General features: G+C 44.9%; 1 protein-coding gene across 5 annotated transcripts in view; it reads right to left on the minus strand.

Annotated features, from left to right (window-relative positions):
• Positions 1-737: 737 nt before the first annotated feature.
• Positions 738-19,228, minus strand: part of LOC139265775 (interferon-inducible GTPase 5-like) — a 59,326-nt gene continuing 40,835 nt past the window's right edge. For 3 of the 5 annotated variants that reach the window (XM_070883168.1, XM_070883170.1, XM_070883171.1), the window contains exon 3: positions 738-2,342. In XM_070883168.1, coding sequence (XP_070739269.1) covers positions 1,151-2,342 — 1,192 coding nt within the window. In that variant the 3' untranslated portion in view covers positions 738-1,150. Of the gene's footprint in view, positions 2,343-3,016; positions 3,169-19,040; positions 19,224-19,228 lie in introns of all 5 variants that reach the window. The other 2 variants (XM_070883173.1, XM_070883172.1) reach the window with 2 other exon arrangements.

Raw genomic sequence — 19,228 nt, forward strand, 5'->3', positions numbered from 1 at the left:
AAATGGACCCTGGCAGTGAGACTCTGCTTTTCCAATGTGAAAACACACAGGATATTACAGAGTGTGGGAGAAATTGAATAGGATCCGGGGCGTATCGTGAAGCTTAATTTGGTTCTCAAGGTAATTATACCAATTAATTTAATTTAACCTGCACAGCCACAGCCTGAGCAGCAGGAGTCAGTCCAGCAAGGGTAGGATTACCCCCCAACACTGAGCGACCAGACAGACATCATGAACCGGACAGGACACAATTCAGTGTGATGCTAACTTTATTTCATTGGTTCTCCCATTCAAGGAAACTCCAATGATCAAAACATTCACTGAAAATATAGCAAGAAATTAACATTCAGAATTACAGTCACACATATTACATTATACTGCAATTGTCTCTATACTATTAGATTATACTGCAATTGTGTCTGTATATTAGATTATACTGCAATTGTCTCTATACTATTAGATTATGCTGCAATTGTCCCTATACTATTAGTGTCATGTATCTAACCTTCTTCTAACTGTAATCTTCATGTAACAACACTGCATACTGTATACACCTAAGAAATGCACACCTTGACCACAGCGGGTGAACTTGTGGGAGACACTCCTCACCTGGTCATCCAGGTATATAAAGGGAGGTCCCACGCAGGGTCATCATTTCTTGGTCCTATGAATAAAGGTTCGGGTCACAGAGTGACCTTGTCTGCAGAATATGCCTCGTGTGAATTTATAGTGGTGTGTAAATACATTACAATTAGATTATACTGCAATTGTCTCTGTACTATTAGATTATACTGCAATTGTCTCTGTACTGTTAGATTATACTGCAATTGTCTCAATACTATTAGATTATGCTGCAATTGTCTCTCACTATTAGATTCTACTGCAATTGTCTCTGTACTATTAAAGAGTGTGATGTCTATGGGGTGAATTTCCGAGGCTTTCTCTTGCTTGTTCACCATAACTTCAGCAGAGGTTCTGTGAAAACTCCGGAAAATATCAACCATGTTGATGTGGGTTTTCTGGAGTTTCCACTGGTCTTCGGATGTCCTGAGGATGTGGAAGATGCCACATTCACACTACTTTCTGTTTTATTCTTGAACTTTTAACGATGTACAGGAGAGCGATGTGCTGATGTTTTAGTGCAATCCATTTAATCAGTCCCAAATGCAGCCTTCACCACTCTCTGCGCATTCTTCACAAGCTCATTCAGTGCATCATTCAGCAGCTTGTAGGTCATTCCAAATGATGATCCTGCTCCAAAGATGGATCCAACGACTGGTACAAAGTCGAGGCCGATCTCAATGGCTGAAATGGTAACAAAGGCGGAACCCATCAACATTCTTTTCACAAATTCCTTATTTATTTCACCCACCAGAGGAGTTTCCACCACTGCTTTCAGATCTCCCACAGGTTTCCCTGTCACATTGGCCAGTCTTTGAAGAGAGGCGTCATCCAGACCCAGATATTGACGGAACTGTATTATTGCTGTAACCAGTATCCCAATGTCACAAGCAAAGGACAGGCCAGGAATGGGCACTGCTCCCACTGTTCCTGAAAGTGTTGCCAACATCCAGACTTGTTTCTTTAGCTCTTTTCTTTTATTCTCTACAATCTCCAACGTTGTGTTTGGAAGTGACAGCAAGAAAACATGCTTCTTTATATCGTCAAGGTTATTTGAAAGGGCTTCCTTTAATGCTGGAAAATCAAAGTCATTCAGTTTAAAGCTTGATATCAGGAAAACAGTGGGTGATTCAATCCCTGCCTCTTGCAAGTTGCTGACACAGTTATTCCTGATTTTGTCCAGTTCTTTCTGTTTGTTAAAATCCACACCCTCCTTTTCAAATGAATCGAGATCATTGTCAATTTTAGATCGAATGAAGTAGAAATTCTTCCCCAGCCGTTTAATCTCTTTGGCGAGTTTTACATCATTTTCTTTGAATCGACAGGCTGAGAAAATGATGAAGAAATCGTATATTTTAAAATCCATTTCCCGCAGGTATTTATCCGCTGGGAATTTTGTCGTTCCAATTCCAGGCAGGTCCCAGAAGTAAACATTAGGCAGGCTGGGATGTGCGTATCGGGCTGGCTTCATTGTGGTTTCTATCGGCCCAGTTTTAGCAGCTCCCTCACCATCGCTCCGAAGCCCTCTCATAGCATTGATGAAGGTGGATTTCCCTGTGCCTGATTCTCCCGTCACGGCAATGTTAAGTTCTGTATTGTTGAGATCTTTTATCTTCTTCTGTATCAGAGGCACAGCTGCCTCCAGCCCGCCCGTTTCATAATCAGACTTCAGTTTCTTGAGCTCATTCGGACAGAAGAATGTAGTATTCAGAGACTGATCACTGAAAGGAAACATTTTACATGTTGGTTTGTAACAGAATAAAAGAACTTGCATTGATGCAGCAGATTGTCACAGCCTCAGGACATCCCCATACACTTCACATCGAACAAATTACTTGATATGTGGCAAATGTGATAATTTACACACAACAAGGACTCCCAACGAGCAATGAGATGAACGACAATTTAATTTGCCATTGCTGAAGGTAACCACCCTTCCTTTAACTGATGGACTCCTTAGATCTGGGCCCTGAGGTACCACAGCTGAGGGCAAACATCTCCTGTCCCTCCGGACAGTAGTGACTACCCCATCTACCACCCCAAGCTCATCCTCACCACTTGGCCTCTGTGCATCACCCCGTAGACCTCCCTCAGTCTGACTAAGCCCTACCGAGTGAGCGTCTCTCGGCCGGTGCTTGTGAGGCTCAGGTACAGTGATGGGGTTGGTGAAGTGAAGGTTGGATGGAGCCCAAGCTGAGGGCCCTGGGTCTTGAGGCTGCTCCTCCTGTGCTGAAGGGCTGGAGAAGAGCAGAGGTTAACAGGGGAACATGAGCTGCAGAATGGCCAGTGCACTCAGTACAAGTGACGATATTAAACACTGGCAATATATTGCGATGACAGATTGTGCTGTAACAGGAGGAACTGGAGACACAGTACGAGGAGTTCCCTGACCAACCTGGAGCTGGCTTCTCCCATCCTACTTCTCTCGCTGCTTGCTCCGTGTGACTGCCCAGCGATTCCAGAGCTCCCTCAAAGGGTGAGAGGTCGGAGGCTTGTGGCTCCTCCCCCGATGCCACTTCTTTGTCTCTGGTTGTGTGCGGTTTTCTCCTTTAATAGGAAAGTAGAGCGTGTGAATGGTGACACTTTATTTGCCATGAGATAAAGTACAAGCCTGGTGTGAGTAATCTTCCTGAATCAGGGCAAGAACAGCTGCAAGAAACTGGAAAATACATAATGCAGCTTTTTCACATTTTCACTTAGACTGTGAGGGAATGAATGGGATAGGAAGGGTCTCGTGTTTCCTCCTCAATATTTAAGGGAAGTAGCACCTGGTGTGGGACACAGGGAGGGCACGGTGGGTGGAAATGGAAAACATGATTTCACATTTGCTTCAGTTTGAATTGTGTAACTCTTTTACCTTTGCATCCCTTGTGAGGTCATTAAATTTCTTCCAGCATTGCGTTCCTGACTGGGAGTTCCTGACCGGTGGTTGCTCTTACTGCCAAGGCCCCGTCCACAGAGACTGGACCATGCTTTTCACGCGACTCCTTCCCTCAGTCCTAAAAAACCGTGGAGCTCCTGTGCGCCGAAGAACCTGCCTCAAACATTACTGAAGCTTTCTGAGTTGCTGCTCAAACACATATTCCGGCCCTTTAAGCTTCTGTAGCAGCACTGGAATTTCCTCCTCTCCAGAGACAGCCTCCCAACAGGGGGAGTGAATATCGCTGGAACACACCCTGAATAGTTCGTAAAGCTCCACACATTGGACAGGGTCACGGCGGGAGCACATTGGTGAGGAACGTGCAGTCCTGGCACAATCGCAGGGTAACTCTGCACAGAGGCAAATCTCCATCTTGGCTTCAGTCAAACCAATGCGAGATTATTCTGCTGATGCTGATTGAATGTCGAGTTATGGGCATTGTTAAAGCATTATTTGAATGGCAAATACTGGTACAATATGCTGCTCTGACACAGATTCACAGAGTGTTCAAACAGAAGGGCTGAGGTTTCAGGATCAGACCCCAGAATCCGGTCAGCCTGGAGTTGGTGATTTTGATTGACAGCTGTATGTAAGAGCAGTGAGGAGGGGAGGGTCAGTGATTGTGGCTGTGGTCATTTTGAGAGACAGGTCTGTGGCCAGAGGTCAGTATTGGGCGACCTGCACTTCACTCGTTAGTCAGTGTACAACCAGCAGAGGGTCAGGGTTATCCCGTGGGGGAAAGTGAGTGACCATTTAATGAGTGGTCTAAACCCATTTAAAATAAATGTCTATGTTAGAATAACAGACACAGGAATATTTTGAATGTGTTACGCATTCATGCAGTAATATCAAACAGTTATATCTCATTTAAAAGGACTAAACATTTGGAATAATCAGATGGGCAGGGAAGGAGAGACACAACAGGAGAGGTGATTTGCCCTTTTGTTGATTTTCTGAGGTGTTTGCAATGAGTTGTTTGGTTTCCTCTCTCTGTATTGTGAGCAATCTCCATACCCTGCCTCTTGTTAGACACCACTCCCCATTCTGATAAATACACGGTCCCGTCATTTCATCACAAGGCATTTCACGCAGTTTGTTTCTTGAGTAACTGTTTCATTTTCACCCAATTATCATATAGAACTCTGAATAAACCTTCTTACTGTTAGAAGTTTGGCCAAATTTTCATATAAAAAAGAACGTGTTAATTTGCAACAACAAAAGCTCGGATTGGTCCCCTTGATAACAAGTCCTGATTGCTGATTGGTCCCCTTGGAGGATAAGACACACCCAGCAGTTAGTCTGGAATGTATAATCGGATCCTCACTGCCGATATAATCCGTGACTTTGTAAACTGTAATTCAAACAATGCTGACTGCTGACTCCAGACAGAGCAGAGCTCACTTGGAACAGACAGGGCTCACTCTCATGGGTTGACCATCTCCCACAACACCCAAACAAGTTCTTGCCCCCAACACCCCCACCGCCTGTGATATATTCACAGAGCACAAGCACACACAGCTCCTAACATGGCAGGCAGCTCTCTCGGAAGCCTCCGGAATCTGCCTGGTGCTGTTTATTATTAACTCCGCAGTTGCAGTACACAATACGTCCACATCCACAGTGTGGAGCTACAAACATTCAGATATTACACTTCTCTCTACCAAATGAAGAAATTATAACAACAAACCTCATTCATAACTTTCATGTTTATACATAACACAGGATATAGACTTATTTTTTTTCCATATTTACAATGTTAACTTTAGCACTTGTTTTCTGTTTCAAAGAGGATACATTCGCTCTTGAACAGAACCTTCCAAACCTCGTGTAGAATCTAAACTCATTCGAGGCTCATCCTGAGGAACGTTTTCTTCCATGGAATTAACTTGATTTGCATTTGAACTCTCTCTTACTTCAGGCTCTTTGTTTTCCTAACTCGGACTCAGACTTTCATCCTGATTCTCTACTGGATTTGTTTCCAGTACATTGGATTTAGGATTTGCTACTGGTGTATCAAAACTATCTGATGAGTCAGAAATAATAGAATTATTCCCACACCTTCAACTCCTTCCATGTCCGTCGGTAAAATATGATCAATATGAACAAACCTAACCTGTCCATTATCAAACATCTTTACCAAATATGTGTGAGAACCACATATCTTCACCACTCTTCCTGGTAACCACTTTAACCATTCATGGTGATGGTTCTTCATTCTCACCTGCTGGTTTAATTTCATATTTCTCTCTTTTACTCTACCTCGATCATGGTTCTCTTTCTGTCTCAATTGTGTCTCTTCTACGGACTGTGCCAAATTTGGCTTTAAAATGAGAATCTGGTTCGTGGCTGTCATTTGAGAAACAACTCTGGTGGTGTTCTACCAGTAGTTGTGTGAGGAGTATTTCGATATGTAATCAAAAAATTAGCCAATTTGTGATCCAATGACAACATTCGTTTCCTTGGATTTGGATCTAACATTTGTTTTACAACTTGTACAGTGCGCTCTGCTGCACCATTCGAAGCAGGATGGTATGGTGGAACCTTGGTATGTTTCACACAATCTTTGCTTGTGAATTGTGCAAATTCTTCTGAACGAAATTCATTACTACGAATGAAGAATGGATGTGTATCTTTGTCTGTTACCTGGTTTGGCCATCCATTTGCAATATAATCATACACCTTTGACATCACTGGGTCACGGTTGGTTGCTCTACCAATCTCTTCAGCTGTGACTGGCAGTTCATCAATGTATGAAAAATAAAACACTTTTTCCTGATCAGGTGTAACTTGTGATGGGAAAGGCAATCTCGACATTGCATCAGCATTACTGTGATCAGCTGATCATCTGTATTCAATATCATATGTATATGCTGACAAAATCAAAGCCCATCTCTGCATTCGGGCTGCAACTAATGTTGGAACTGGGGACTTTGGATGGAGGATTGCTGTTAGGAGCTTATGATCCGTAACGATGGTAAACTTACGACCATACAAGTATTTATGAAACTTCTTGACCCCAAAAATTAATGCCAAAACTTCCCTTTCAATTTGTGCATAATTACTCTCACTGGCACTGAGAGTGCATGAAGCAAAATCAATTGGTCTCTCCTCCCCACTACATGATACATGAGAGATCACTGCCCCAACTCCATACGGAGAGGCATCACATGCTGGCTTAATCATCTTAGATATGTCATAGTGAACTAACATGGTGCTCTCTCCCAATTTGCTTTTATACTCCTTGAATGCTATATCGCATTCTTTTGACCACTTCCAATGGACCTGTTTTTTTAATAGTTCATTCAGTGGATGTAATACTTAGCCAAATTTGGTAGGAACTTCCCATAATAGTTCAAAAGACCCAAGAATGAACAAAGTTGAGTGACATTCCTGGGAGTGGGTGCATTTCGAATTGCATCCAATTTTTCCATTGTTGGATGTAAACCATCTTTGTCTACTCTGTACCCTAAGTCGTCCACTGAGTTTTTAAATAACTCACACTTACGAGCAGACACTCGTACTCTGTGCTTCTCTAGCCATTTGAGGACTTCATCCCCTTGGAATATGGCAGGGGCAGAAGACACTCCAAACGGTAGCCTATTAAATTGATATAGGCCTCGATGAGTATTTATAGTCAAACATGACTTGGACTCCTCATCTAGTTCAAGCTATAAGCAGGCATTTGTAAGATCCACTTTTGAGAAGATCTGACCACCTATTAGTGTTGTGAACAAATCATCTATATTCAGCAATGTATTGGGGACATTACCCTCTGGAACCTGGTTTACGGTTACTTTATAATCAGCACACAATCTTACCTTACCATCGGACTTAGGTACAACAACAGTTACATCGATCTAGCTTCCAAATAATGTTCTCAGTCTCTAGTCTTTTGAGTTCTTGCTCAACGTTCTCCTTGAGTGCATATGGAACAGAACGTGGCTTGTAGTAAACCGATCTAGCGTCCTTCTGTACCCTGACACTCACCTTGAAGCCTTGGATCGGACTGCCCGATTCGCAGAACACCTTTGGATACTTCTTGATAACCTCATCCGTTGACGAAAATCTCGCTTCCACACAGAAAATTTTACTCCAATCCAGCTTCAGTGAGCTCAACCAATTTCTTCCTAGTAAGGCAGACTTGTCTCCTTTCACTACTATTAGAGGCAAGTTCTGAAATTCATCTTTATATTTCACCTGTACAGTAATACAACCTACCACAGGAATTTTCTCTCCCGAGTAGCCTCCAGTTGGAAATCACGCAATTTGTCGAGGTACAGCGACTCTGGTACTACACTCACGGATGCACCTGTGTCGATTTCCATTGGTATCTTGAATCCCGCTACATCTATGTGGATTTTGATGCTTTCCGAATCGCTGTCCGTTAGCCTCGTGCTCCTGATGACATGTAACTCAACCATCTCCTCGTCCTGTTGTTGTTCTTCCATGCTATGTAGTCTCTTGGGATTTCTACTCATAGCTTTGAACACTGGACTCATAGCGTTGGAAGCTGGTTTACCCTTCAGTCAGCATGCCTTCGCAAGATGCCCAGTCTTCCTGCAGAAGAAACACTCTGCCTTCACGTATGGGCAACTTTGAGCTCCTATAGCACGACTTCGACGCTGTTAGAATTTCCAGTTTCTGAGACTTTGGGTCCCCACCGTTTTTTACTTTGAACCTGCAGGTGATTTACCTCGCTTGACTGACGACCGTAATTATTGTTGAATTCTCGGGAATATTGTTCGGCCATGCCCATCGACCTCGCTGTCTGACAAGCAATCTCAAAAGTCAATTCAGCCGTCGTCAATAACTTCCTTCTGATCGCATCATTTTTCACCCCACAAACAAAACGATCCCGTAATGCTCAGATTTGTAAGTTTCCAAAATTACAGTGCATCGATAGCTTTTTTTTATGCTACGATGTAATCACTGATAATTGAATCAGTCTTTTGATTCCGAATCCCAAAACAATAGCTTTAAGCAATTTCTAACGGTTTGGGTTTATGTTACTGTTCCAGCTTCGTTAAAATCTCTTTAAGCATTGTGTCCTTTGGCTTGTCAGGCAAAAGCAGATTTACAAGGGTTTCGTACAATGCCGGACCCGCCTCCGATAAGAAGATCGCTTTCTTACGTTCCAACACAGCCCGGTTCTGGACTGCATTGTCTGGAACTTCGATTATGTTATTTGCGGTGAAATACATTTCTAGCCGATCCACATACGCTTTAAAATGTTCCTGGTCATGTCTATATTCCCCCAAATGTCCGATTACAGCTGACATTTTAATCTCTAGCTGTTCACACCATGTGCTGTATTTTACCTCGGATTTTTAGCTTTTTTCCAAAGACAGAAACTTCCAAAGTCTCTCTGCCGGCTGGCTGAATCCTTCCCCAACAAAATGTAAGCTTTAAATCATCCGAAAAGTCCCATCTCATCGCCAAATGTGATATCTTCACAGCGCACAAGCACATACAGCTTCCTACATGACATGCAGCTCTCTCGGAAGCCTCCGGAAACTGCCTGATTCTGCTTATTATTAACCCTGCACTTGCAGTACAAAATAAGTCCACGTCCAGTGTGGAGCAACAAACATTACAAGCTTGCAGACATTACACCGCCCAAGTTCTTGAGCTTCTCCCTCCCACCATGGCTCCTTGACCTTCTCCTCCTGCTCAAGTTCCTGACCTACATCCCCCCAATTCTGCCCCTGGATTCCTGATATTCTCCCCCTGTTCCTCCCCCATGGATCCTCGCCCTACTACCCTGAACAAGTTCCTGGGCTCCACCCACTCACGCCATAGATGGGGCATTGACTATGGGTCATGGACTGTTAACAGGTGTATTGGGTATAAAGTGAATAGTGACATTGTCGTGACATCAACATTTTGTCCACTCTGACCATCTGGATCACATTCTCGCTCTCATCCCCCGCCCCCGACCCCCGCTTTAGACCTGGATCATGTTATTCCACCAATCGCTCTCCGTACTTTTTAGAACCCCTCAGCTTGAGTTTCTGACCTCGTCTCTCCCTTCGAATGCCCATTATCAGCCTCCGACCCCTCCTCTCACCCTCTGATCTCCCCTTTCTCTCTCCCTCCGACCTCCCCTGTCTCTCACCCTCCAATCCCCCTCTCTCTGTCCCTCCAATCCCTTCTATCTTCCCCTCTCCCCCACTTAGTCCCCCTCTCTCTCCCTCCAATACCCCTCTCTCTTCCTCCAATCACCTCACTCTTCCTCTCTCTCTCTCCCCCTCTAAACCCTCTCTCTCCCCCTCTCTGTATAAACAGACCGCATGACGGCATGGAGCTGCGGATGGACTCACTCTGGAGCATGCGCAATGCTGAGAATGTTGTGGATAGCACATTTAGTGAGTTGGTCACACCGCAGGTAAGGGTTAGGACAGATACTGAATGGGTGACCAAGAGACAAGGCAAGAGCAGGAAGGTAGTGCAGGAGTCCCCTGTGGTTATCTCCCTCCAAAACAGATGTACAGTTTTGGATACTGTTGGGGGAGATGACTTACCAGGGGAAGGCACCAGCAGCCAGGTTCATGGCACCGTGGGTGGCTCTGCTGCACAGAAGAGATATCCTGGGGGTAACATTTGCGAATGCAGTTCGGGAGTGTTTAAACTAATATGGCAGAGGGATGGGAACCTATGCAGCGAGATAGGGCGAAGTAATATGGAGTCAGAAACAGATGGTAGAAAGGTAAAAAGCAAAGTAGAAGGCCGAGTAAACAAAGGCAAGAAATAAAAAGGGCCACACTACGTCATAATTCGAAAAGGACAAAGGGTGTTAAAAAAATAAGCCTGAAGGCTGTGTGTCTTAATGCAAGGAGTATCCGTAATAAGGTGGATGAATTAACTGTGCAACTAGATGTTAACAGATATGATGTGATTGGAATTACAGAGACGTGGCTCCAGGATGATCAGGGCTGGGAACTCAACATCCAGGGGTATTCAACATTCAGGAAGGATAGAATAAAAGGAAAAGGAGGTGGGGTAGCATTGCTGGTTAAAGAGGCGATTAATGCAATAGATAGGAAGGACATTAGCTTGGATGATGTGGAATCTATATGGGTTGAGCTGCAGAACACCAAAGGGCAAAAAACGTTAGCAGGAGTTGTGTACAGACCTCCAAACAGTAGTAGTGATGTTGGGGAGTGCATCAAACAGGAAATTAGGGCTGCATGCAATAAAGGTGCAGCAGTTATCATGGGTGACTTTAATATGCATATAGATTGGGCTAACCAAACTGGAAGCAATACGGTGGAGGAGGATTTCCTGGAGTGCATAAGGGATGGTTTTCTAGACCAATATGTCGAGGAACCAACTAGGGGGGAGGCCATCTTAGACTGGGTGTTGTGTAATGAGAGAGGATTAATTAGCAATCTCGTTGTGCGAGGCCCATTGGGTAAGAGTGACCATAATATGGTGGAATTCTACATTAGGATGGAGAATGAAACAGTTAATTCAGAGACCATGGTCCAGAAGTTAAAGAAGGGTAACTTTGAAGGTATGAGGCGTGAATTAGCGAGGATAGATTGGCGAATGATACTTAAGGGGTTGACTGTGGATGGGCAATGGCAGACATTTAGAGACCGCATGGATGAACTACGACAATTGTACATCCCTGTCTGGCGTAAAAATAAAAAAGGGAAGGTGGCTCAACCGTGGGTATCAAGGGAAATCAGGGATAGTATTAAAGCCAAGGAAGTGGCATACAAATTGGCCAGAAATAGCAGCGAACCCAGGGACTGGGAGAAATTTAGAACTCAGCAGATGAGGACAAAGGGTTTGATTAGGGCAGTGAAAATGGAGTACGAGAAGAAGCTTGCAGGGAACATTAAGACGGATTGCAAAAGTTTCTATAGATATGTAAAGAGAAAAAGGTTAGTAAAGACAAATGTAGGTCCCCTGCAGTCAGAATCAGGGGAAGTCATAACAGGGAACAAAGAAATGGCAGACCAATTGAACAAGTACTTTGGTTCGGTATTCACTAAGGAGGACACAAACAGCCTTCCGGATATAAAAGGGGTCAGAGGGTATAGTAAGGAGGAGGAACTGAGGGAAATCCTTATTAGTCGGGAAATTGTGTTGGGGAAATTGATAGGATTGAAGGCCGATAAATCCCCAGGGCGTGATGGACTGCATCCCAGAGTACTTAAGGAGGTGGCCTTGGAAATAGCGGATGCATTGACAGTCATTTTCCAACATTCCATTGACTCTGGATCAGTTCCTATGGAGTGGAGGGTAGCCAATGTAACCCCACTTTTTAAAAAAGGAGGGAGAGAGAAAACAGAATTATAGATCGGTCAGCCTGACCCCAGTAGTGGGTAAAATGATGGAATTAATTATTAAGGATGTCATAGCAGCGCATTTGGAAAGAGGTGACATGATAGGTCCAAGTCAGCATGGATTTGTGAAAGGGAAATCATGCTTGACAAATCTTCTGGAATTTTTTGAGGATATTTCCAGTAGAGTGGACAAGGGAGAACCAGTTGGACTTTCAGAAGGCTTTCGACAAGGTCCCACACAAGAGATTAATGTGCAAAGTTAAAGCACATGGGATTGGGGGTAGTGTGCTGACATGGATTGAGAACTGGTTGTCAGACAGGAAGCAAAGAGTAGGAGTAAATGGGGACTTTTCAGAATGGCAGGCAGTGACTAGTGGGGTACCGCAAGGTTCTGTGCTGGGGCCCCAGCTGTTTACACTGTACATTAGTGATTTAGACGAGGGGATTAAATGTAGTATCTCCAAATTTGCAGATGACACTAAGTTGGGTGGCAGTGTGAGCTGCGAGAAGGATGCTATGAGGCTGCAGGGTGACTTGGATAGGTTAGGTGAGTGGGCAAATGCATGCCAGATGAAGTATAATGTGGATAAATGTGAGGTTATCCACTTTGGTGGTAAAAACAGAGAGACAGACTATTATCTGAATGGTGACAGATTAGGAAAAGGGGAGGTGCAACGAGACCTGGGTGTCATGGTACATCAGTCATTGAACATGTGGACATGATCTCCCAGGTCCCTTTGTTCCTCTACACTTCTGCATGTACAGCAGGCGGTTAAGAAAGCAAATGGCATGTTGGCCTTCATAGCGAGGGGATTTGAGTACAGGGGCAGGGAGGTGTTACTACAGTTGTACAGGGCCTTGGTGAGGCCACACCTGGAGTATTGTGTACAGTTCTGGTCTCCTAACTTAAGGAAGGACATTCTTGCTATTGGGGAAATGCAGCGAAGGTTCACCAGGCTGATTCCCAGGATGGCAGGACTGACCTATCAAGAAAGACTGGATCCACTGGGCTTGTATTCACTGGAGTTCAGAAGAATGAGAGGGGACCTCATAGAAACGTTTAAAATTCTGATGGGTTCAGACAGGTTAGATGCAGGAAGAATGTTCCCAATGTTGGGGAAGTCCAGAACCAGGAGTCACAGTCTAAGGATAAGGGGTAAGCCATTTAGGACCGAGATGAGGAGAAACTTCTTCACCCAGAGTGTGGTGAACCTGTGGAATTCTTTGCCACAGAAAGTTGTTGAGGCCAATTCACTAAATATATTCAAAAAGGAGTTAGATGAAGTCCTTACTACTAGGGGGATCAAGGGATATGGCGAGAAAGCAGGAATGGGGTCCTGAATTTGCATGTTCAGCCATGAACTCATTAACTGGCGGTGCAGGCTAGAAGGGCCGAATGGCCGACTCCTGCACCTATTTTCTATGTTTCTATGTCTATGTTTCTAGACGAGGGGATTAAATGTAGTATCTCCAAATTTGCGGATGACACTAAGTTGGGTGGCAGTGTGAGCTGTGAGGAGGATGCTATGAGGCTGCAGAGTGACTTGGATAGGTTAGGTGAGTGGCAAAATGCATGGCAGATGAAGTATAATGTGGATAAATGTGAGGTTATCCACTTTGATGGTAAAAACAGAGAGACAGACTATTATCTGAATGGTGACAGATTAGGAAAAGGGGAGTTGCAACGAGACCTGGGTGTCATGATACATCAGTCATTGAAGGTTGGCATGCAGGTACAGCAGGTGGTTAAGAAAGCAAATGGCATGTTGGCCTTCATAGCGAGGGGATTGGAGTACAGGGGCAGGGAGATATTGCTACAGTTGTACAGGGCCTTGGTGAGGCCACACCTGGAGTATTGTGTACAGTTTTGGTCTCCTAACTTGAGGAAGGACATTCTTGCTATTGAGGGAGTGCAGCGAAGATTTACCAGACTGATTTCCGGGATGGCGGGACTGACATATCAAGAAAGACTGGATCAACTGGAGCTCAGAAGAATGAGAGGGGATCTCATCGAAATGTTTAAAATTCTGACGGGGTTTAGACAGGTTAGATGCAGGAAGAATGTTGCCAATGTTGGGGAAGTCCAGAACCAGGGGTCACAGTCTAAGGATAAGGGGTAAGCCATTTAGGACCGAGATGAGGAGAAACTTCTTCACCCAGAGAGTGGTGAACCTGTGGAATTCTCTGCCACAGAAAGTTGTTGAGGCCAATTCACTAAATATATTCAAAAAGGAGTTAGATGTAGTCCTTACTACTAGGGGGATCAAGGGGTATGGCGAGAAAGCAGGAATGGGGTACTGAAGTTGCATGTTCAGCCACGAAGTCATTGAATGGCGGTGCAGGCTCGAATGGCCGAATGGCCTACTCCTGCACCTATTTTCTATGTTTCTATGAGCGCACCAGAAAGTAGAGTTAAACCAGGGAAAAATTGAAAGACAAAATTAAAAACTCTTTGTCTGAATGCACGCAGCATTCGTAACAAGGCAGATGAGTTGACGGCTCAAATAGAAATAAATGGGTGTCATAGACTTATAGAAATTTATAGCACGGAAGGAGACCATTTCAGCCTATCGTGTCCAACAGCTGACCAACAGCTATCCAGCCTAATCACACTTTCCAATTCTTGTTCCGTAGCCCTGTAGGTTACGTCACTTTAAGTGCACATCCAAGTATTGTTTAAATGTGGTGAGGGTTTCTGCCTTTACCACCCTTTCAGGCAGTGAGTTCCAGACCCAGCACCCTCTGGGTGAAGAAATTTCCCCTCGTATCTCCTCTAAACCTCCCACAAATCAGTTTTAAATCTATGCCCCCTGGTTGTTGATGCCTCTGCCAAGGAAAACAGGTCCTTCCTATCCACGCTAACCAGGGCTCTCATAATTTTATACATCTCAATCAGGTCTCCTCTCAGACTCCTCTGTTCAAAGAAAACAGACCCAGCATCTCCAATCTTTCCTCACAACCAAAATTCTCCAGTCCAGGCAACATTCTTGTAAATCTCCTCTGTACCCTTTCCAGTGCAATCACAGATTTGGTTGCAAGGTGACCAAGGCTTGGAACTGAATATTCTATATTAATGACTTGAATGAAGGGACCGAGTGTAATGTAACCAAATTTGCTGATGATGCAAAGATAGGTGGGAAATCAAGTTGTAAAGAGGACACAAAGAATCTGCAAATGTATAGGTTAACTGAGTGGGCAAAAACTTGGCAGATGGAGTATAATGTGGTAAAATGAGGTTATCCACTTTGGTAGGAAGAATAAAAGAGAGTATTATTATTTAAATGGAGAGAGAGGCACCTGGGGGTCCTTGTACATGAAACACAAAAAGTTAGTATGCACGTACAGCAAGTAATCAGGAAGGTAAATGTTGGCCTTTATTGCAAGGGGGATGGAGTATAAAAGTCGTGAAGTCCTGCTACAACTGTACAGGGCATTGGTAAGACCACACCTGGAGTACTGCATACAGTTTTGATCTCCTTATTTAAGGAGGGATATACTTGCATTGGAGGCTATTCAGAGAAGATTCACTAGTTTGATTCCTGAGATGAAGGGTTGTCTTTTGAAGAAAGGTTGAGCAGGTTGGGGCTATACCACCGCACAAGGCCTCCGATCACCTCACAAGGCCTTCCCGTCAACGATGCTGGTGAAGCCCACCATGACCCTCTCGCCCCTCCTGCTGATCCCTTCGAATCCCCTGTCGATGCTCTCCCCCTCCCTAGATCATCAACCCCGGCCGATGCTCTCACCCAGATACCTGAACCCTGATGATGAACCCACACCCTCCCCCGACCCCTGCAGATGCTCTCTCCCTCCGGATCCCCGACCCCGGCTGATTCTCTCCCCCACATCTACGACTCCTGCCGATCCTCTCTCCACTCCTCCCCCACCCCCACTTCCCGGATCCCCGATCCCAGCTGATGCTCTCCACCCCACAATCCCTGACCCCTGCCGATGCTCTGCCCCCCCGGCAGATCCACGACCCCTGCCGATGCTCTCCCCCCCCAGGATCCCTGACCCCTGCCGATGCTCTCCACCCCGCTGATCGCCGACCCCTGCCGATGCTCATCCCGCCCCTCCTGATGTTCTTCCCCCTGGCCGATCCCCATGATGCTCTCCCCACCACCCCCGATCCCCAACCCCTGCCGATGCTCTTCCCCCCTGATTCCCGTGATGCTCTCCCCCCCACCCCAACCCCTACCGATAATCTTCCACCAACCCCTCCCCCCCCAAGATCCCTCCCCCGGACTGGCCCCTCACTTCTGAGGTCTACCCGCCAGCAGCCAGCCGACCTCTCAACCTGGCTGCAGGCGGCAATCCGAGACCGGGGACTGTGCATATTTGATGCTCACTCAGCCTTTATCTCAAGGTGGTTGGAATTGAAAAGCGAGGAAGTTATGCTTTAAGTGTCCAGAGTCTTGGACAGACCCCATGCACTATGTTCAGTTTTGGACACCCCACCTCAGGAAAGACGTGTTGTCCGAGGAGGGGATGCAGCACAGATTCACCAGAATAACACCAGGGCTGAGAGGGTTAAATTATGAGGACAAGGTGCAGAAACCTGTCGTGTATTCCCTTGAGTTCCGACGGTTGAAGGATGATCTAATCGAAGCATTTAAAATGATTCAGTGATTCTACAAGGTAGATACTGAGAATCTATTTCCTCCAGTGGGCCAATCCAGAACAAGAGGCATCATCTTAAAATTAGAGCCAGGATGTTTAGGCGTGAAATCAGGAAGCATTTCTTCACACAACAGGAAGTGGGGATCTGGTCCAGAGGAGCACCCTGCACTACCTTTAGGAAGAGGCCTCCAGTGGTCCCTTTAAGGACGGCTGGTTAGGCCTCTCAAAGTCTGCAGACAGAGACTGACATGTACAATGCTGGCTTTACCCATTTCTGATTGCAGTATAGGAAGATATGTATAGGAGGAGGCCATTCAGCCCCTCGAGCCTGTTCCTCCATTCAATGGCAGATCTGTATCCGAACTCCATCCACTTGCCTTGGCTCTATATCCTTTAATAACCTTGGCCAGAAAATATCCGTCAGTCTCAGAGTTAACATTATTCATTGAGCTGGCACCTACTGCTCTATGTGGGAGAGAGGTTCCATACTTTTACCACCCTTTGTGTGAGGAAGTGTTCCCTAACTTCTCTCCTGAATGGCCTGGCTCTGATTTCAAGGTTTTGTCCCCTCGTCCTTGACTCTCCCACCAGGGGAAGAAAGTTTCTACCTACCCTATCAATTCCTTTCCATATCCTAAAAACATCAAACAAATCACCCCTTAACCTTCTGTATTCTCGGGAATACAAGCCTAGTTGGTGTAATCTCTCCTCACAATGTAATCCTTGGAACCCTGGGAACATTCTGGTGAATCTGCACTGCACTCCTTCCAAGGTCAGTCAATCCTTTCTAAGATGCGGTGCCCAGAACTGTGCTCCAGCCCTCTGGTTATAAAGGCTAACATTCCATCAGACCTTCTGATTATTTTTGTACCGTACTACTACATTTTAATGGTCTGTGCACATGAACCCCTAAATCTTTTGGACCAGCACCATTTAAATAATACTCAGATCTATCCTTTTTTGTCCAAAATGGATGACCTCACACTTACCTACGTTGATATCCATCTGCCAGAGTTTTGCCCACTCACTGAATCTATCAATGTGTCTGTAATCTGATGCTCCCATCTACATAACTTACTATATCACCAACCTTTGTGTCACTGGCAAACGTGGATATATGGCTCCCTATTGTGTTATCGAAGTCATTGATAAATATAGTGAATAGTTGAGGCCCCAGCACAGATCCTTGTGGGACACCACTAGTTCATTCCTTCCAATTGGAGTTCATACTCATTATCCCTACTCTGTCTTCTACTCCCTAACCAATCCCCTAACCAGATCACTAATCTGCCTTCAATTCCAGGAGCTTTAATTTAAGCTAACAATCTCTTTGTGGAACCTTTTCGAAAACCTTCAGGAAATCCATATCAGCAACACAGACATTCCCTTTGAATTCTCCGCTCCACTCCCACCCTGACCTCTCTGTCCTCAGCCTCCGAAACTGAAGCTCAATGAAGTTCAACGTAAGGTCGAGGAACAGCATCTCAACTTTCGATTTGACAGTTTACAGTCTTCCGGACTCAACATTGAGTTGAACAATTTCAGATCATAAACTCTTCCCTCATTTTCAGAACCCAGCTGTTGATGATTCAGTTATTCCCATCTATTGCAGCTTTACTCCTCTCATTACCAGCTCCTTTGGCCTTGCACCATCATCCCACTGTGTCATTTAATCTTTCCTGCCTTTCACCCTATCACAGACCTTCCCTTTTGTTCTTTCCTCCCCTCCCCCCTTTCACTGCCTCTGCACTTGCTTCAAACCTGTAACATCTCGAACCTTTTCCAGTTCTGACGAAGGGTCATCGACCTGAAACATTAACTCTGTTTCTCGCTATACAGATGCTGTCTGACCCTCTGAGTATTTCCAGCACTTTCTGCTTTTATTTCAGAATTCCAGTGTCCACAGTATTTTGCATTTGTATAGACATTCCACTGTCTACTACTTTAGTTACTGGCTCAAAAAAATCAATTAAGTTTGTTAGACATGACCAACCCTTTACATATCCAAACTGACTCTCCCTTTACATATCCACACTGACTCTCTCCCTTTACATATCCACACTGACTCCCCCTTTACATATCCACACTGACTCCCCCTTTACATATCCACACTGACCCCCCCTTTACATATCCACACTGACTCTCCCCCTTTACATATCCACACTGACTCTCCCTTTACATATCCACACTGACTCCCCCTTTACATATCCACACTGACTCTCCCCCTTTACATATCCACACTGACTCTCCCCCTTTACATATCCACACTGACTCTCCCCCTTTACATATCCACACTGACTCCCCCCTTTACATATCCACACTGACTCTCCCCCTTTACATATCCACACTGACTCTCCCCAAATCAGCTCAAATTTCTCCAAGTGCTCACTCACTCTGGCCTTAATTATCGATTCCAATAGCTGCCCCACAACAAATGTTACACTAACGGTCTATAATTTCCTGGTTTCTCTCTCACACCTTTCTAAATGATGGAGTTACATTTGCAATTTTCCAATCGAAAGGAATAATTCCTGAATCGAGAGAACTTTGAAAGTTTATGACTAAAGCATCTGTAATTTGCTCACCTGTCTCTTTTAAAACTCTGGGCTCGAAACCATCAGGACCTGGGGATTGGTCAGTCTTCAGTACCATTATTGTTTCTAATACTGTTTTCTTGCTTCGGTTAACTTTAGTGAGTTCCAGTCCGTGACTCATTATTAGTTTCCCTGGAATGTGAGGTATATTATCCTCTTCCTGTACTGTGAAGACTGAC

This window comes from Pristiophorus japonicus, chromosome 6 (genome assembly GCF_044704955.1).
Source record: "Pristiophorus japonicus isolate sPriJap1 chromosome 6, sPriJap1.hap1, whole genome shotgun sequence".
Classification (NCBI taxonomy): domain Eukaryota; kingdom Metazoa; phylum Chordata; class Chondrichthyes; family Pristiophoridae; genus Pristiophorus; species Pristiophorus japonicus.